This window comes from Brachypodium distachyon, chromosome 3 (genome assembly GCF_000005505.3).
Source record: "Brachypodium distachyon strain Bd21 chromosome 3, Brachypodium_distachyon_v3.0, whole genome shotgun sequence".
Classification (NCBI taxonomy): domain Eukaryota; kingdom Viridiplantae; phylum Streptophyta; class Magnoliopsida; order Poales; family Poaceae; genus Brachypodium; species Brachypodium distachyon.
In genome coordinates, this window is record NC_016133.3 from 5817062 (window position 1) to 5838204 (window position 21143).

At 42.4% G+C, this 21143-nt stretch overlaps 1 protein-coding gene across 1 annotated transcript; it reads right to left on the reverse strand.

Annotated features, from left to right (window-relative positions):
• Nucleotides 1–16772: 16772 nt before the first annotated feature.
• Nucleotides 16773–20429, reverse strand: LOC100833280 (26S proteasome regulatory subunit 8 homolog A). The gene is made up of 9 exons (XM_003571047.4): nucleotides 20146–20429; nucleotides 19521–19618; nucleotides 18971–19195; nucleotides 18833–18895; nucleotides 18584–18747; nucleotides 18296–18452; nucleotides 18109–18207; nucleotides 17912–18022; nucleotides 16773–17189 (listed from the first exon to the last, which is right to left on the reverse strand). The coding sequence occupies exons 1-9, from the start codon at nucleotides 20342–20344 to the stop codon at nucleotides 17049–17051; spliced, it is 1257 nt and encodes a 418-aa protein (XP_003571095.2). The 5' UTR covers nucleotides 20345–20429; the 3' UTR covers nucleotides 16773–17048.
• Between the last annotated feature and the right edge of the window lie 714 nt (nucleotides 20430–21143).

Genomic DNA, 21143 nt, shown 5'->3' on the forward strand with positions numbered 1-21143 from the left:
CGGGAGAGGGAGAGAGAGAGAGAGGCCGGCGGCCATGGGGCCCCGGCCGGGGGAGAGGGAGAGATGCGCGTTCTTTTGTTTTGTTTTGTTTTGAGGCTGCTGTGCTGGGTTGGGTTCGTGAGGGTCAACGAGGCGGGCTTTGGAGCTCTTGTCTGATTGACCGTGTTGGATGGATGGATGGAAGCTGCGCCACCCCTGAGGTCAGGGAATTTGGGTGCAGCAAACACGAACCCATTTCCTAATGCTCGAGGTGACGACTATAAATACGTGCGCGATTTTGGTCAGGTAATTTGGACGTTGGCTTCGGGGTCCGGGCAAAAAACGTAAATGGCTTATCCTTAATGTGGTGTGCAATTTGTTGGTCGATTTGAAACTGCAGAAATAATTTGGTTCTTAACACGAAAAAAGTTTTCAGCCTTTTGAAGGTTGTTCTTTGGATGACCCACCGTCACCGTAATGATAAGTCCGATGGTGGCCAATGATTCTATTGATTTTGGGTGCACCAATTGGAGACGATAGCATGGAAATTTTTCAACCGATTTGGGTGGTGCATCGCTCTTAGGCTAGAAGACTGATGATGTTCTATCTTATTGGTCTTATTGGTCTGTAATTTTTGAGATTTGTACGGCAACTGGAATTTAATAATATAACGGTTGTGTGCATCGATTGATGCAGAGGCCGGGTGCGTTCCCTCATTTTCGAAAAAATGCACAAGTTTACCATTTGATCTTGTCGATCCTACCCGTCGTACATTACCTTCACTTCTTTTCGGAATTGATGATTCAAAGCATAAGTGCATTAGTCTTGTACATGATTTTGTCGATCTAGGATTACTGCTATTCATTGTCGGGAACAAAATGATATAGTACAAGTATTGAATTGCATATTGCAAAACAAAAGTCTGGACGAAGACAATAGAAAATATATAGAGGAACAGAAAATCAGATGTATGGCCACATCTATATAATACACAAATTTGGGAAGAATTAACCCTAGATCTAATGGAATTTTCTTTTTTCTTAGTCTGGGCCGAGCCCCTGCTGGCCACCCTGTCTCCGCCACTGACAATGCCGCACCCGGCTGATCCGATTGATGGATCGGTCGGCTGATCAGAATCATTTCCCATACTTAAACATCAATATATCATCATATCTCAACCAGATTGCCTCGACAAATCATGCTGCAAAGATGTTTTTTTTTCAGTTGCTGCATATGTCTGTTTTCCATGTTAGATACGCAGTGACCTATTTCCCCTCAGCGAATTTTCAGCAACTAATGAAACTTTGTTGCGTGCATAAGAAAAAAGTTGCGGCGTGCTCCCTCCGGTTCCAGCCACCATCTCTCTCTTCTCTTTAATTCTCACAGCTTCAATGAGCTAAGTGCATGAAAAAATGTTATTGTGTTTGATTTCCGTGTGATGAGAGAGAATCATATTTTTTACTTAAAAATACTTTGAAAAGTGAGAAGTACTTTTTTTTTTGGACAAATATGAAATCCAAACTATTTGTGGACAGAGGAAGTAGATGTGTAGCAAGCTCCTGCCGTATTTATATATATAAAAAGCAAATCAAATGAGGTGTGAACAAATGGAGTACATAAGAAGCTCTCATCATCCGGATCGAGGAGCATGCTACGTACACGTCCAATAGGACCGTGGATCTCGGATCGTTGCAACTGGGAGAAGAAGAGTCGTACTCCTTCCTTTAGATGTGGGAAACGACGCCTAGCTAGCAGCTTATTCGCGTCTTTTCGGACATTTGGCTGGTGACAGCCTATTTACATACGTTGGAGCGCGAGACGGAGGAGGGCTGTCTGATGGCGATCGAATGAATGTTCTGATGTGCCGCTAGTTGCGCGGCTGCTAGCAGCGCAACGCTCTGTATGTTGGTGCAAGTGCAAAATTGACCTACACGTGAAGTATTAGGGCATCTTCGACCGTGGTGGTTGATACTAGTTTTTTTTTTAATATGTTTTTTCTTTCTATTCATGTATTTTTCTTGATGGACTCACATGTCATCTTCTTTTCTTTTTTGGTATTCGTGTAGTACCTGTTACTTCTTCAAGTAACCACTACGGTACTTACTTGTAGTATTCGTCTCTTCTTCTTATTGGTCACTAACTTCTTGGTACCCGTGAAGTGTACGTATTCCTTGTTGAGGATGCCCTTAATATCCAGATTAATGGTCTGCCAAGAGCTAGCTGGTGATCGATCATGTATACTACTCCATCCGCCTTATATTAAGTGACGAAATATTAAATGTATTTATACGTTTTTTTTGGGTATACATACATTCATATTTGGATAAATTTAAGTCACTTAATATGAGACGGAGGGAATAGTGTTTACTGATCAAAATATTTGCTTTGAGAAAAAACCAGTTGCGAGGCAACGATCTTCTTCTTCTTATTAATAAAGAAGCGTAGTGCGCTAGCCGAATTAACTTGTATATTTACAATGTTCTTTCCGGAGTAATACCGGCACAAGCAAGCCAAAGAGGTGACAGGTACGATCGACCGATTAGATTCCAGTCCACTGAAAAAAAGGGTGCCATTTGCCACTGTATATCGATCCCATGTCACGATCAAAGCTTTGCTGCGCGCGCGGTATAGTTCGCCACGCATTTTTGACGCTACCTAGAACTTCAGGACAACATAGATTCGGGACACATAGTGCTGGCACTATTGCCCGTTCTTTCTCAAGCGCTAGAGTCTTACATGAGCTATTCAAGGACTACTGTTTCCAGATGTGCAAGATGTGCAATTGCCAGTGAAGACTGTATAGCTAGCCATCTCAACACACTGATAGTGAGATCACGGAGCTAGCTAGCTTGCCAGTGGAGCAAACCTTATCTGCCGTTTTAGGCAACATAGGCACTTCTTGTATGTGCTGGATTTAAGGTTTGGTAGCTAATACCTATAACTACATCTGGTGCGCATCGCTCGTGGTTGAGCTTTTTTCCACAGCGGTTCTTCACAACCTAGACCTGGAACTGTCAACGTTGCAAGTGTGCAAATTAAATAGCCAGCTAATCATCCATAGTTTTTTTTTCCAAAAAAGAGGATTACCCCCGGCCTGATCGACTGATGCACACAGTCACTAATCATCCATAGTGTTTCACGACAAATATTGTTGTTTCTAAATTGACCGTAACATTCTTAAAAGCACAACGATTCTATGTACAAATGCCGATGCATCACGTACGGAAGCGTTTTCGTTCATCCCTCCTGTTATAAATACAATTGAGTTTAAGTTAGAGATAAGGAGATAGTGATAGGAAAGTTTAAACCCACAACAACTCTAAAATTTCTAACAGAGAATAGCAAGGAAAAAATCACCTCAAATTATATGGAACACTTAACATGAATCATGAGTGGGATCACAAACGAACTAAGGAAGGATACAAACGGGATCCTACTTATGTCTCGTCTCTAGGCCACTAGAACGACGGAATAGTTCTCTGTTACGAATGCGTGTAGGCTGAGCATGGCGGCCTAAGCATGCATGATGCCACACAGCTGCGATGGATAATGGACATATATATAGCTCATCACGACATTGATAGCGAGATCATGGAGCACAGGAGCAGCCAGTGGAGCAAACCTAGGCTAGCTAGCTAGGCCGGCATGCACTTTGTATGTCGACTGCCTTAACGTTAAACATGATGGAGTACTTGCTAGCTATAGCGACCAGCCTACACATATATGGTGCTCATAATTGAACTTCTTCCAGGGTGTTTTGCACCCCATATATACAGGGGTCGAATGGTCAGCTTTGCAAAAATGAAAACAGCTAGATTTCTTCTAGAGTACTTGAGAACGTTTTGGTCTTGAATAAACCTCCTTAATGTTTTGAATATGAAATACTTCGACATATATCATGATGCAGGTCATAACTACGAATTGAAGCTTGACCGGGCATTCAACGAGTAATGTAAATATTAGCTGCAAATGCAAATGGACAAACGTAAAATCTAAAACCGCCTGCTATATATAGTTTTATAATGCGTTCTATGATGCACTTTAGTTAGATTCAAAATTCTTGCTCTGATATATATGTACATGCATGCTTCTTCAGTAAGGAAATTAAGAGCTTTAATACTGTCCTTCGGCACAATTTTACGCTGCAATAAGATGTCTACATCTATACTTATACCATGCCACATGAAATTTATGTGCATCATGATGCAGCTGGATACCATAAGTTGTGATCTCTATCCGTCTCTTGAATTATTTTTAGATAATGGAAGAATCTTCCTGGCATCTATATCAGTTGATGCGTATTTCTAAGTCATTAATTATAATATGGGTTCGACTTCAGCACAATCTTTCAACTTTGTGACATGCGATCGATAATCATCATATCAACTCCATTTGATTTGCACTAAAATAGCGACAAGTATTTATGAACGGAGGGAGTAGATACGATGTGTATTGAAATGCTTCAACTTTAATTTGTTTGTACCCTTACTTTTTTTTTCTTCTGGAACTGGAATTGCTAATTGGTTATAGGAGTAGTATGCTATTTAAGGTTATCTTTTATTAAACTCTTCTCTCACATTCGTATTCATTGGCCCTGTCCATGGGGGACTGATCGATCGACGGATCTAGTGAAACAACGGGCGTACGTACTTACCTAGAATAGAATTCAAGGACATATATGCCTCGCAAAAAATAAAAATTCAAGGACATGTGTTGGAGATAGGCGTGATTAAGAAAAATATTCGAGATATACAGCGCTTATACACTATTGCGCACCCTCTGTTTTATAGTTGCACGCATCTTCTTTTCAAGAACTGTTTCCATATATAAATCCATATAAATGCAGCTAAACATTTATGGCGAGATAACGGAAAGGACATATATGTAGCAAACATTCTACTCCCTCTGATCCTAAATTCTTGACTCAATTTTGCCCATATATGGATGTACCTATTCTTAAAAAAACGTCTAGCTACATGTAATGTTTCGACAACAATTTAGGATTGGAGAGAGTATATCATATATAATTTGGTTTCGTTTCGGTTAATTTTGGCAACCATTCTATATATAATTTGGTACGCTAGCTTCCTTCTCGTCGGGGAAAATAAACTGAGTTAACATATCGATTAGGTCTAGGCATTTGGGATCAACAGCTAGCTAGCCAGCGCGCTCGATCCGGTCTCGTTGGGCGTCTCCGATCCGTCGGCACGCACGAAACTCCATGTATTGCTTTCCCGTCTTCTCGCGCGCGCATGCGTGGCCGCGTTGATCCGGCCGTCGGAGAGTCGGAAGAAAACAGCTGGTTAATCAGCTCGATCGGGTCCTGCCGCCCCGCCCCAGGTGTAAAGGACAAAGCAAAACCGCAACGGTGCCCGCGGCAAAGGCAAATTTACCGCAACGGCAACACGGCCGGACCGGAGCACGATGCTCGGGTTCCCTCCCGGCCGGGGCGCGGGCGAGAACATACGCAGTGCACGCACGTAAGGAAACAGAGGAACTGAGGAACATCCCCTACTTATATATGTGACTCGACCGCTAGCTAGCATGTCTGGCGCACGCCGCCAGTTCTTCCGGGGCTCGCCTAGCTCCGGGACCGAGCTAGTAGTGTACACTAGGGAGTATGAGAAGAAGTTTCTTTATCTCGATATCCAGCCTTTCGGGTAGAGTGGATCAGCGTGGCTCGCGCCTGGCCGGCCGGCCGGCGGCCACTGGATATCAGCTGGGTATGGTCCAGACTCCAGAGTCTCTGCATTGCGACGGGTTTATCAAGTTCATTACAAATTGTCAGGTTCTTCCGTAAATTAGGAATCCCCAGTTTGTACCTCCAAAGGTGGCACTTGTGACAGAGAGTAACGACTACTCCTTTACGGATTTTATCACCACTATATATACCCAATTTAAAGAAGGGACTGGCACGATGTACCTCATTTATCCGAATCGGCAGGGTTGGGATCAGATTCATGTGGGTACGATGGCTAGAATTAATTACACGTAGAGGCTTATCCTTGGAGCGCGTCTCCTACCGGCGAAGCGTGTGCTTGGTTTAGCTAGTGCCTTCTTCTAATCAGGCCGGGTTTGAGCATCATCGTTTCATCCTCACTCTATATATAACTTGCACGCATGCTGAAAATTGCCTATCCTCAACAACTGCAATTTTAAGCTTTATAGTTTGCAGATTTGGGGAATATGGTTTTCAAAATTTCAGACAAGTTTGATCTAAAAAATTTTCAGACAAGTTGCAATTAGCAAAAGTGTAGTAGTACTAATTTATAAACAGTTACAGATTTTTGTTCTTTTTGAAAGGTGAATTGATGTAGGTTGGATGCACACGGCATCCTTTGTATATCCTTCTTCTAGGTCATTTTTCAATTTTCAAGTCAAGTTTCGAGACCAAAATTTTGAGCTAGCAAGTAGCTGATAACCTAGAAGCGGGACATAAAGAGGATCCTGCTTGCACTCTACAAGACAGATATATAGACCGATGCAGTGAGAGAGAGAAATGCTAGACCAAACCTCGTCACCAGCAGACCAACAACATACTACATCCTTTTCATAAAGGTTGGAGTGTTTGGTTTCGTTAAGACAAGACTTTGAACCACAATTATCACCAAGAACTTTGTAGATAGAATGTACTGATATAAATATCATGTCTTAAAAAACACATATTAATAAACTAATTCTTGGTAAAAGTCGTCTTAACGAGACCAAACACGTCAAACTTTACGAAAGAAAGGACTATATATATACTTACTCAAGTAGCTACATACACACACACACACAGATATATATATATAGGGTGGCACATGAACTAATTAAGACACTATAGCTAGCCAGCAGTAGGGTCAAATTAACTTGTCTTGAAGAAGAATCTAAAGCACGTGATCAGGTTGACTAATTAATACTACCCGTCATTCTTAACTTAAACGACGCCTCTAATTTCGGCTTAGCACTGCCACGCTAGGAGCTAGAAACTGCCAGTAGCTGAGGAGTTAGCTCTAGCTAGCTTGTTCGTTGCGCAAGCAGCTGGTAATTAAGTTGAGAGAGTTGAGACATGTTAACATCAAGCGTGCCTACTTACGTACACGCCCCACTTGGCATGCATATGGAACTTTTCAAATATGTGCGTGTTCATCGATCGCACGCAATCCAAGCACTAGTTTTCAATCCATTGCACTTTAGAGATCGTTACGTAATATGCCACATGATTAGCTAGATTTTATTTGTAATATATAATGTGTAATCAGCTACGGAATAGATATATAGCTAGGTAATTAAAGCGTGCAAGTAAAGTTTTTCTTGTAACGATTATTTATTGTCGATCGATCAGCATGGATGATCCATTAAATGATCTGATCGATCGTATGCATAAGTTGCATGCCAGCACGGTAGCTGCTGACGCACGTGACAAACGTACATATATACATATATATATAGTTTAGACTTAATTGGAGGCTAATATGTACCATGGGCTCTACATTATTTGTGAAAGTGACACTGCTTAATTTTATTTTGTTTTGGCAGGGACATGTTCCCAGAGTCGCGATCCAGAGAATTAACTTATATATGCGCTTACGTCGATCGATCGATCTGACCTTACTGTCATAACTTCAATTAGATATAGCTATAGGGACAGGTCCGAAATTAACCAACTATAGATTCAAAACGTCGATCGATCTCACCTAACTTATATACGCATACGTATGAGCATATATTACCTAACTGGACAAACATATAATTGAGGATACACACATCATATTCATGTAGATAACCAATTGGTATACATTAGCTGGAGACAGACACTCTAGCCGCTACATTTGTACTCTTCATAAAAGATTGTACCGACAACAAAAACTCAACAGCCTCCTGCAAAATAAAATGTTGAATAGTAGTAAGATGATAGTTGTTTCCGAGGAAACTTTCTCTTAATAAAAATGCAAGGAAGTTATAATGCCAAAAAAAATTGATTGCGTTTTTGTTAGAATTAAAATCAACACGGTGCAGATTTCAGATTGTATCTACGTACCATGCTGGGTTACACCATAAAGATTGTTGTAGCTCCATATAATACAAGGATCTTAGTTTCTTCGATGTTAGACACCCATATATATAATTCCCGTCAGGAAAACTACGCCGATTGACAGCTATCTGAACCTGTCAAGAAAATTGGTGGCCGTAAAGGAGATGTCCATCTATTATATGTGTTTCCTTTGCTTGTATGGATGGTCTGATGAAATAAGCACGCTAATTAACCTTTTGACTTATGCCCACGAACTTTTCCAATGGAAATGGAAAAGCTCTTCATGATCGATCATTGACAAAGATCATTGTCATGCATGCATGGGACCTAATTAAGATGTCGTTCAGTTCACGGTAAGTGAGAGTAGCTATACCTATATGTAAGACCAAATTGGGCAAATACATGTTTTTCTTTTCTATGCAAAGCTGGCCTAACAGCAAATCACGAAATGTACAAATAAAGAAAAGGATGAGAAGATTTGAAGTCATAACGCCTTGACTCTTATCTTGGAAAGACTTAGGAGTTAGGGCTTAGGACTAATATATACAAGTCCACAGAGTTGGTCTTTCGTTGGTTTCAAACTTAAAAGTAATAATTAAAGTTGGTATTGGTTTTATTGATGTGACCTCATTTATATTGCAAGATAGAAGTTAGCTAGCTCATCATCATGATTCAGGAGTAAAGGGAGGATACACCAAACTTGGATAAGCAAACACAAAACATTGGAGTAATTTATTTGTGTCAATCAATACATGAGGAAGGCTGGATCATGCTCAGCTTGCAGTTTCTCATCCAAATTTTTGTGGGCCATCAATTTGGATAATGCTATATTTATTTATAAGAAAATAGAAGGAAGTGTTAGGAAAAAATTCCTCACATTAAACTAATAAAATAGAAGCTTAGTAAGGTAAACAAGTTAAACTACTCAAGTTGGGAATTAATGCATCAGTTGAAAACCTATATGCAGTGAAAATTTGGAAACTTTTGATGCTAGCCATTAGATCTCAAACAAATGGATCATCTGAAATGTGGAACCTCTAATCACTTAAACACGTTGTTATGAAAACAATGCAGATAAGTGACTAGAGGTTCAACCTTTCATCTGATCCGTTTATTTGAGCTGTAATGGTTAGGATTAAAACCTTTTAAGTTTTCACTGAATATTGGTTTTCATCTGATATGTCGCCTCTCAAGCTTGTAGCATAATTTAAAATGAATGCAAGACATTTCAATATAGAGTAGTTCAGTTATTTTATTTTTAGATGATCGAGTGGTTCAGTTATAAGCGAAGAGAGTACATATTCATACTTGACCACGTAGACGTTACTTTTATCGGCAGGTACGGGTTTAATCTTTTCTGTTGTTCGTGGAATACTTTGGAATCCAAACATGTGCAACGCAGCGCTTCGCTAAATAACTATATATGTCTAGATTATTGGATTCATATATACATGAGAAATTTATGTACTTTACTTAGCTCTTCGTGCATGTCCTTTAAATTATGCATTGGTTTTCTTCATAGCATTTCCCCCCCTTGTGTCTATCACAACTGCAACATACCCCAACGCCAAAATAAGATTCTTGACTTTTCTTATGGTACAGCAAAAATTACTCAGGCTCTCGCTCGCTTCAACACACCTGCTACTTAGAAAGGATTTCATAGCAGAAACTTTCCCAGGTGTACCTGTGTCAAAGGTACAGGACAAGCAGACTCCAAATTAAAGCCGCCCCGGCCGCCGATCAGAGGCTCTGGCATTCGCCGTCTCTTTCACGACCTGCGCCTGCTACTGCCATGTGCTCACTGGCGCTACCCCTGTGCCCGCAGAGTACGCCGTACGTGCACGCAGCTCTAGGGATAATCTCTGCCTCCTGCGTACTCTACTATGTACCGTGAATGTCACAGATGTACGTACTCTTCGCCAACAAGCCGTATTAGTACCTGTAGCTAGTCAGCTGATCATAGTATACCAATTAGCAGTAATTAATTAAACGTCGGTCTAATTACAGTTTTGCGACCAGTGTATGGAGCCATTAGGATATTGCTTCCTCTTGTCCAGAATTTGGTTCGATCGCTTTTAATTAATTTGCTCGGTAGTTTCCTAATTACAGAGATTATATTCTGCGCACGCGATAGTGGAGGACCGGTCTCGCAAAGTGCGCAGTTCTATCCACCGACTAACTTGAATTTCTTACAGATTTTGGCGCCTATTTATTCTAACTATATACACAGCTAGGTCATATATTCCATGGCTGCAGGTTCCTGGATCGATCATGAGCAAAGAACTGAATCTATCTCTTCTTTTTCCCCAACAACTAAGTAGTGCCAGGACGTTCTATGGCTCAAGGACAAAAAAGGACTTAAAAGACCATTTGAATATATCATCTTGAAGCCGAAATATGTGCGATTCTGATATTCCAAATTCCAGCTGATCGAATGAAAGCGCACAAGTTAACCCGATTCAAGGTTCTTCTTTGGTAACTGCCGAATCATTCAAAGGGTGACATATGTAACAGAAACCACTAGCTAGATCAAGAGGTTCTATATACTTTGGTGAGTTTCACGGGTCAGGATATATATGTTTTCTTGATAACCTTTATCCGAACGATAGACTGATCATGCAAGAGAATATATGCAGATTTTAGCTAGGTAGTTACAAAAAGAGCTTGGCCATGAGCTAGTCTGCATCACCAAAGTTTCAAAAGAAAAAGAAAAGACAAGCCTACATGCAGATAGCGCTTGCTGTGAGGACAGTATAATAATTAATCTCCACCTCCCGGTTTGAAAGTGTGCATGCAAAGCGTTTTTAACCCCACAGAATCGGGTACTTTGCATGAAGTAGTGTGTGATCTATATAGTCTATATATACTAGTACTTGATTAGAATTATACAAAACTGCATGCTTATCACAACAAACTTAGCGAAACTACCGAGAAAGTACCAATTCTCCTTGTGCAAATATGTATGTATTCTGTCTGTCTCTACTTTTAAGTCTCTTCACCGATGCATTTTTCATGGATTCGATTGCTTGCTAGCTTAATTAGTATGAATGGAATCAGTCAAACGTGGGGGACTTACTGTCCGGTTTCGTTAATGATTTTTATGGTAGTCCCACTCACTTTCTAAAAGTTGTGTGTGCAGTTAGGATATTCGAACGTTTTTGTTGGTGGGCTATGTTCAGTCCGGAGCAGATGGAAATTAAAGGAAAATTTCTATGACAGAGGCCCTTAGCAAATTTCTGAATTTTTGTTGCGAGAAGACTATGAAAAATTAATAATCCTTGATGCTCAAGTCAAAGACGTTGAGAGCGTCCGGCCGGTTCGTCGTCGTCACAGGACTTTCTTAGCATGCACGTATATCTCGTACTCCCTCGGTCCCATACTAAGTGTCTCAAATTTGTTGAAATATAGATGTAGTTATAAAAATATCTAGATACATGTAATGAAAAGTCACTTGATACGAAACTAGTATATATACAGTCGTCAGGTGTGATGTACGTAGCTCAAAGCCACACGCATATATCCTCTCTTATTACTTTAATGTTTCAGGTATTGGCTTGCAGGTCTGATTTGAAAGGTTAACTGAACGATGACTAGCTAATAACAAGTCAAAACGTCACGTCCTTGACCAAACCATTGCATGGCTACCGATCGATCGTCTACTCAAACATGAAAACCATCCATACGCGTACTGATTTATAATTGCAATTGATATATAGGAGTATATCGTCGCTATCAAATCGGTTCATAAACAAAATATGCCGTCAATTCTGATTAGACCATAACCTAACCAAACTCAAAAGCTAATGTCAGCCGGTTAGAAATTGTTTCTCTAATTAAAACATTGCGGTAGCAGCCGTCATGAGGGACCACGACAATAAAATGCCATGAAAGCAAAACCAATCTCGACCCTTCTTTTTGCTTCATGAAAAACAAAAAGGCGCATGAAAACCACAACATATATAACTAATCAGTGCAACACACAAGATAAATAAATCAAGAACTTGTGACATGATCCATGCATTTAGAAGCCAGAGACAAGGAGATCAAGAACTTATTTGTTGATGAATTAGTACCTTTCGACAAGAACTTATTAATTGGATTATCCTTTTGAGAAAGGTTCAACAGTAGTACTCGCAGTACAGTATGATTTTTTAAACATTTTTTGTTCTGATAAGAAGGTGCATGCATATTATCTGTTGGTGCCAATTCGTACGTACTTCTCTGCATGGGTTTTCTGACGTGCCACCTACAATGCATTATTTTACAGAAACATCCCATATATTGTCCCTTCTGTGACGCATCTCTGAAACCAAAGTCCAAACCAATGCAATAATCACGATACATGTTAATTTAATCAAAGCTTTGATTATTATTTTCCGGTCGATGATCATTGTAATTTTGTCAGCATTCGGTCGCGACATTTTGAGCCAAGGATCCGAACGAATTGCTGATGGGCTGCGTAACGTACGTACGCGTTGTCGTGTGGAGCCCCGGCCGGAGGCTATCGGAAAGTGTAAAGCAATTAAGGTTGGTAAGATGGCAAATGCAAGGGCCAGACATGTTATCAGGGGTTAGGTTAATTAGTGACCGGCTTTTGGACTTGTTCTGTCGTTTGGTCGACAGCAAAAATGCCAAACTAAAGCGAGCGCGTGTCAGGTTTGAATCAATCGATCGGCTGCTAAGCGTCATCACGGATTAAGTTCCAATGTAAACACATGTCTGGACGTATCTGCGTGTAAACAAATGGCAAAACACGTGTTTGATAATTTGGGTGAATTTTATTGCTCTCAGTCAATTTTGGACAAGATGAATGTTGTTCAATAATTTCAACAACAATGGCTGTATATACTGAGACGGAGGGAGTATATATGCATGAATGGTGAGATACTGAAATTGATACTGATCATTATGGACCAAATTGGTTGGCGTATCTCAGAAGATTGCTATGATCGATGGGGCCGGTTTGATCGATTTATTGTCGTGGGTGTTGTTCGATCTATGCATGTCGACCGTGCCGCATGCAGGAGGAGTTACGTGGCTGCCGGTGGGCCCACGGACCGGACCGACACGCCAATCAATTCCATTCCCGCACACATACATATATACGGGCCGGCCGCCATTCCCTGCGGTCTCTACGCGCGATATATCCCTGTCGGCTTGCATGTCTGGCTGTCTCGTCCGATCCGTGTCCTAAGAGATACGTGCCACCCTAACGATCACAGGTACGTATGGGCCAGACCTTAGGTTAGCATGCGTAGCGTACGTACCTATGTGTATGAAAAAAAAGAAAAAAAAAAGAGAAGTCCTTTTTCAACCCTATACTCGTAGACGAAGTCCGAGTTCAACCCCGACTTTTTAATCCCCTGAAATTGAAACGCCAACCTTGTTAACCCCGGTCAATTATGACCACTAGCAAAAAAAAACCGTGCGATGCTACGGAACAACGGAAAAATGGTATCAAAACGTCAAATTAAATGTTGATGTGTTTCATGAGCACATATATATATATAACAATTATGATATATTTATTTTCGTGTGCTAAACTTTGGTTTTTTTCTCTTTTGCACATGTCTTATTTCTATATTTATCCTTGCCCTGCTCTTCTATTACTTCTACTCCGTACGTTATTTCTCAAATCTCTTTTCACAATTTCTCGCTCTCCCTCTGACTATCCTCTCAATCCACCCGAAGTGCAAACTCCTTCTCTTCCCGTCCCGATTCATCCCGCCACCGAACATCGCGTCGCCATGCGCGGCCGTCCACTTGTGCGCACCGCCTCCGCCTGTAGATTCCCGCCGCCCGTCCGCTCCCGCATGCCGCTTGCTCCACTTGCTTCCCTGTACGCCTATGCGCCGCCCGCCTCCGCCCTCTCGCAGCCTTGTCCGCCCGTTCGCCGTCGACACATCGTGTCCGGCCACTGGTCGCCTCACGCCACTGCCAGTCTGGAGAGCCACCGGTGGCTCGCGCCGACGCGGTCCCTGCTGCCTTGAGCGAGGCCACCGCCATCCGGGCATCAGGCTCGTCCCATCGCCGTCCAATCTACTTTCAACGGGATTGGGTGACGTCGAGGCCCGCGAGGCATTTGATCCGACGGCGCCGGTCAGACACGCATGCATGCACGATGGCGCCGCGCGGCGGATAGGGAGCCGGCCGGCCGGTGCATCGGATGCCCGTGCCTGCGTGTAGGATAGGTGTCCGCGGGAGTAGGAGGAAGTGGTATTCATGCACATGCACGCATGGGCTGGGCATCCACGGACCCGTCTCGCGGTGTCTCATGCATGCAGGCCTCAGGTCTCGTCCGGTCGGGCGGCCGATGGAATGATAATTATAACTTTATACTGAATATGAGATACTTCCTCCAATTCTAAATTATTGTCGAAATACGTTTTTTAAGAATACATACATCTATATTTGGACAAATTTGAGTCAATAATTTAGGATCAGAGGGAATATTTAGTATGGATCAGAAGAAATAGCCAATTAGCCGGTGTGCGATCGATCCATCATTGGTCGCGCGCCGCGGCCGGTGTGATCGACATGGCAGATTATATGATTAACAAAAGAAGTATGGATTTCATATTTTCATCCTCAAATGTAGTTTAATGGAGGACCGATTCCTCAGTAAACTCAAACTTTGGTCTAATTTTCAGCCTAAATTGACCAAACCTAGATTATTTCTCCCGTAAGGCCTTGTTCATTTCAAGGCAAATCCCTCTAGATCGTGAGGATTGAGGAATTGAGAAGAAAATGAACTACAGTACAAGTCTACAATCCCTCTCTATCCATGTTATTCCCTCTCCCTGCAAGGTTGAAATGAGCCAGCCCTATGCGGTAACTTGGCCTCTTGTATTTCCTTCCCTTTTGTCACGTTTTCATGATTGTTACGTGTGCTAATTTACAGTCCTGTTTATCCAAACTGGCCTTTCTCGTTCGCTGACTTGTGCTTAAAGTTCTTTTTTTTCGGCGGAAGACTTGAGCTTTAAAATTTGACTTGCAATTCAGCAATGTGTCTTGTTCTTTCTTTCTTTCTTTCTTTCTTTCTTTCTTTCTTTCTCTCTTTCTTTTTTGATAATTAGTCAAAAAAAAACCGCAAACGATGTTCCTTGTTCTAAAAGCTCTGGAATTGTTTGGAAGGCCCTTTTTTTAAGGGAAATTGGAAGGCCCTAATTAACGGTGCTCAGTATTTTCTGCGGAACCCAATACCATTTTCTTCTGTTATCCCGGCTTGCATACACTTTGTCAATGTGAAGCCCAAGAGTTGTTCGAAGATGGCCAAAAGAAAGCCTCAGTTTGCAAGGCCCAAAAGCGATCACGAGGGTGAAACCAGGTGGCCCGATACTTTTTTTTTGAAAGTTAGCAGGAGAGCTGCTAAGATTCCATTAAGAAAAATAAGTCGATGGCAAAGTACAAAAGGAGAAACCCCGCCAGAGAGATCCGGCGAAGAGACTCAAACGAAAAGAAGGCCCTGCCACCAGAAAGACGACCGGAAAAATAAAAAGAAAAGAACCCAATCAGCTGGGGTCAAAAGGGATCAAACCATCGGCGAGCTTCCAAAGACGAGCTTCGTCATGAAGCCGAGCAAGGAGCCCCGCAATAGGAAGGGGCGAGCCACCTCGAAAACGCGTCGATTCCGTTCCTTCCAGATTTCCTAACAGGTAAGCGTAGCTAAGGACTGGACACCTTTCACCAAGGAAGAGCCAGAAGCCTGGAAAGACAGTGAGCAAAACCAGTCCGGAAAAGCAATGTCTACGTCCCAAGCGGCAGGGTCAAAGGAGGGGATGGAAAACTGAGAAGCCATCTCACTCCAAACCCGCCGAGTCCAGGGACAATCTTTAAGAAGGTGCTCAGCCGTTTCCAAATTCGAACACACAGAGGGCAAAAGTATCCATTATCCCAACCACGGCGGAGTAGCACGTCAACAGTGAGGATACGACCTTGCAGAGCAGTCTAGATGAAAAAACGGCATTTCAGCGGAGCCCGGATCTTCCAGACGGAGCTGAGCCGCGGCACATTGATCGCCCCAGACGGAGAGAAACGACAGGAAATGGAGTCCTCGATGCCCGGGCGCAAAGAAATATGGTCGAGGAGAGACGCAAGGCGGCCCAGCTCCTGGCACATGTCCACCGAAAGTCCATGGGCCAGGTCTAACAGTCAGCGATCGCCCGTAACGCATCAGTGACCGACCGGTTCTTACGCGCAGAGATAGCAAAAACTGCAAGCGCAATAGACATGGGCGCAGCCCCAAAGAGCCAGCTGTCGAACCAGAAGGAGGCCCGCTTCCCATCTCCCAGCAGGACAGTTGCAACTGAGAACAAAACGCGATCCTCGAAGGAACAAGAGGCGGCAAGATCAGCGGCGTCAGAAGTAGGAGCGGACCGAAGACGGAGAGCACGCCCCGATACTAGGAGACACACACTGCATCAGTGTCTTTTTGTTATTCACGAGGGTGAAACCAGGTCGCCCGAGATGCCAAGCAGCATATGCCACCGTTCTTGTGGATGCCATTGGCGAATCACATTATGAACTCAACCATGACGTGTGCTTTAGCCGCCATCGATGACCTTCGAACGAACGGAGAAGTGACCCCACATCCCTCTGCTTGTGTGTGACATAACAATCACATCTTTGAATTCATATCCATCGTACTCCCTCCGATCTATATTAATTGTCGAAATATTACACGTATCTAAACGCTTTTTAGACAAAAGATATTACACGTATCTAAACGCTTTTTAGACAAAAATAAATCTATATTTGGACAAATTTGAGACATGGATCGGAGGGAGTATTTTTCAGTGGGTGCACGCCCGCCTCCTCAGAGGACTGGAAGGCACGACTCCAAACTTGTATGGAGGTACTGGTGTACCGGATAAGCCAAACACCATAAGTTTAACTATGCAACATTATGCTACCACATGTGAATCTTAAACCTTTGTTTTAAACATGGAACGGCATAACTTAAAATACAAGTCCAACAACGTGCAGTTACAGGCTTCCGCAGCTTCAGCAAGCGGCAAAAGCTTTTGGGTGGGGTTTTGAGACGGGGGCGTCTTCACTTCCACAGCTTCCGCAGGGACATGTTCTTCTCGTTGTCCTTCTTCATCACCTTGGCCACCGCCATCTCAAAGTCTTCCTGGGTTACGTGCACTCTTCTCTCCCGGAGAGCAAACATTCCCGCTTCGGTGCAGACCGCCTGAACAATGACAGAAACTAGTGATACCACTGCTTGAAAAAAGCAAGCCATGTGCAGAGGAATATGAAGTTCTTATGCGTCGATGCCGCATACATTATAGCGATTTCAAGCAGAGGCACGTAAAAGTCTTTTCCAACTTATGTATATATACAGTTGTTGCTAAGGTCAGTGTATTGGGAATATAAAACAGAACATTATGTTCTCTCTTTTCACATAGTGCAAATATTTTTTATATCATAATACAATCAGCCTATCAGCGCAACAAAAGGGCATGTTTGGTTGAAGGACAACTTTGCCAGATGTAAGCTTAGAACATGCGTGACTTGCCACAAGCATGGCAAAAAGGTTGTTTATGACCCATGAGCCATATGGATAATAAACAGTGGCACAAAACAAGCATATATCTAAGAAACTGCAGCGCCCTTAACGTTTTATTTGGCTAACTGTGTCAGGGTGAACAAATCCACACAGCTAACTTAACTATTTTAGGCTTTCAAAATACTAATTAAACCTCATCTTGATGTTAACTTAGCTACATGAGTACTGAGAGAAAAACTGTAACATGAGCGTGCTCTCAACCCTCAGAGCTCATTATGTGTAAAACTGTTCAGTTTGGGGGAGATTAAGATTGATTGGGTATAATTTTATGTTCTCAATAAACAGATGAACTAACACAGACGAAAAAGGCAGAAAAACGTAAAATTATCAGATACTAAACAAACCTTTAGCTCGGCTCCTGAAGCTCCATTCATCTTTCCAGCGATCTTTTTCAGATCAATTCCACGCATCAAGTTCATTCTTCTTGAGTGAATCTTCAAGATATCACCTCGTGACTGCAGAGCAAAATATTAAGCATGTGGCAACACAAAGGACCATGCAAAATCAAAAGGCATTATATGTTACACTATGTAGCACTTACATCCTCATTAGGGTTCGGGAATTCGATTTTCCTGTCTATGCGGCCAGGCCTCAGAAGGGCTTGGTCCAAGATATCTATCCGGTTTGTTGCCATCAGAACCTTCAAGAAACATATATAATACAGCATGATAATGTTCTTTCATATGTATGATAAGGACAAAGAAAATGAGTTACTAAGTGAAGCATACCTTAATTTTGTTTGATGCTTCAAAACCATCAAGTTGGTTTAGAAGCTCAAGCATGGTGCGCTGCACTTCACTATCACCGTTGCCAGTTCCAGACTCCATTCTAGCAGATCCAATAGAGTCTATTTCGTCCATGAATATAATGGATGGTGCGTGCTCCCTTCAATAATTTAACCAAGCAATTAAGCCAACATTAGGAATAGAGAATGCATGTGAATTCAAGTCACAAGCAAATATGCTTCAGGCCTTCAGTTGTAATAAAAGAATAGTGTAACCTTTTACTTAGCATACCTAGCCATTACAAAGAGTTCACGGACCATCCGCGATCCCTCACCAATATACTTCTGAACCAATTCAGAACCAGATACCCTGATGAAGGTACAGTCAGTGTGATGAGCAACTGCACGCGCCAGTAATGTTTTTCCAGTGCCTGGAGGTCCGTAAAGGAGGACACCCTGCAAAAGAAATGATTAAATTTTATGCCATAAATATAAATTGACTTAGTTGACATGTTTTGGACTTATTATAACAAATCCAAACCTTTGGCTGGGCAATTCCAAGGCTCTCAAATAGCTCAGGATGTTTGATGGGAAGCTCAATGACCTAAAAATTGAGTTCACGAATCAGATGTAAAAGTAAGTGACCTGAATTGGCAGTGGACTGAAGTTCTAAACAAACCTCTTTGATCTCCTTGATTTGCTGGTCAAGACCTCCAATCATATCATAAGTAGAATCTGGAACCTTTTCAACTTTCATAAGATTGACCAATGGATCGACTTTGCTAGGCAGGATCAAATGGAGCATATAGCTATCATTCCGGAGCGCAACTCTTGTTGAAGGTGTTATTTTCGTAATATCGATGCTCTTATCAATATCTACCACATATTTGCCTTCCGGATGCACCTAAACAATAACATCCAAAAAAATTAATAACACTTCGATCGCCAAAAAAAACTAGAACTGCCATTTAGAAGGATCAGATAAGCAAATCAAAATAATTGACAAGGATCATGATTAGTCACCAAGACGAACTTCATCATAAAATAACAGCTAAAAAAGATAACTTTAGGTAAAGGGAGCATCCCATCACTCTTTCTCACTGTGTAGATGCTATCCTAAATAGGTACTAATCCCAACTATTTAGATCTTACACCTTGTACTTTCTTGATTTCTTCATATAGGTGAAGTACCAATAGGTGAAGATAATATGTAAAAGGAAGAAATTTACCTTCACTAGAACCTTTGATTTGCCCATGACCTTCACCACCTCACCAACATAAGAGCCTGGTTCTTGAAGCAGCTGTAACTCTTCCCTAAGCATTCTAACTGCAAAATAGATATTTGAAGACAGATTTAGTAAAAGCACATGCAAAAAAAGATGCGCCACTCCATGAACCAAGATCCAAAGAATGACTGCTATATATCATCACCCGTAGAAAACTTGGGGCCACAGGACGATCACGAAATAAACTTCACCACTCAAGAAGAGTCATGTTTTGAATTCTTTGGTACTAGGATTATGCATTAGAGTGAGAAAAACATGATTTTCTCACAAGAAAGTAATATTATTGATTAGTAATGGATAATCTCACAATTAAAAGAAAGATTGAATGTCCAAGGTAAGCACTTAAAAAATCAACACGGCATCTTCTAATTTCTAGATTATGGCAAAAGACTTCCAAATCAACACAGCCAATCACCTACTGTCCAAGGATGTGACTCAAAATTGTGAATTTTTCCAAGATTCGTGCACAGGGTAAGCTAGGGTTCCACTAATGCGATCCATTAGTTCACCACGCAAAGCTATTTCTAGGGTTTTGGAAGGGGCTACATGAATAATCCAGTAAGGTCACCTCGGGAGTTGAGATCGTTGCGCTGGGCCTCGAGGCGGTTGAGGTTGTGGGTCTTCTGGCGGATCTGGAGCTGCAGGTCGTGGATGTGTTGCAGGTAGTACTGCCGCAGCCCCTCCCCTCCGCCGCGCGCGCCCTTCGCCGCGTCCTCGCCGGACGCGACCGGTAGGGGATTCGAGATGTCCATCGCCACCGTCGCCATCGTCGGCTGGGGGAGCTGGGTTTGGTTTGGTTCTCTTCCTGCGGTCGACGAAAGCTTTTGTTCCTGTTCACTTTTTTTTTGAGAGAGGTTGCTCCCTTTTTTTTTAAGCAAGCCGCAGAGTGGATTGTTTTCCTTTTTTCTTTTGAGAGGGTTGCTTGTTGGGTTTGTGTCTGGTCCACCGCTTGCTGGCCATCGGACCGGGCTTTTCTGGGCCGGTCGGAGGTATGGGAAAAATCCCGGCCTTGGGCCCGGCACGACAAAATTTTGAGCCAGGACAGGCATGAGGCCCACTGTGGGATAGGCTTTTTTTTCATTCTATGGGCCGGCCCATGGGACACGACACGAAGAAGGGTGGGCCAGATCTGGCACGATACGGCCCGAAAAGCATGAAAATTTTCCGAAAAGAACAAAAAAAGCACAAAAAAGCCGGAAAAGCACGGGTGGGCTTTCGGGTCGTGTGTTGGGCACGAAGCAAGTCTGGGCTGGGCTTTTATCCCGACCCATAGGGGACGGGCGGCCAGCAGATGGGTTCCGGCCTTCCGCTGAGCGTCTGAGCCTATGTTCCAAAAATAAAAATACCACCACTTTTTATTCATCACATTTCCGTGCCCTGGCATGGGCACCTTAAGAGTGCTCCAAATAAAATCTATTTTTCCAACAGTATATTTGAGCAATACTAGTTAGAAACCTGTGGGTTGCTACTGAAAAACACATGTGAAGCTCACACATCTCATCGTGACTTTTTCTTTAGCACCTGTGTTCTAGGAGTAGTTTTGATCAAGTCGCAAGAGACATTAAC

Excerpts from the sequence above, each read along its gene's own strand:
- LOC100833280 (XM_003571047.4), bottom strand. The coding sequence starts at position 20,344 with ATGGCGACGGTGGCGATGGACATCTCGAATCCCCTACCGGTCGCGTCC. Across the intron at positions 19,196-19,520 it reads AATCAAAGGTTCTAGTGAAG|GTGCATCCGGAAGGCAAATA; the intron begins GTAAATTTCTTC and ends GTTATTGTTTAG. Across the intron at positions 18,023-18,108 it reads TCCCGAACCCTAATGAGGAT|TCACGAGGTGATATCTTGAA; the intron begins GTAAGTGCTACA and ends TTTGCTCTGCAG.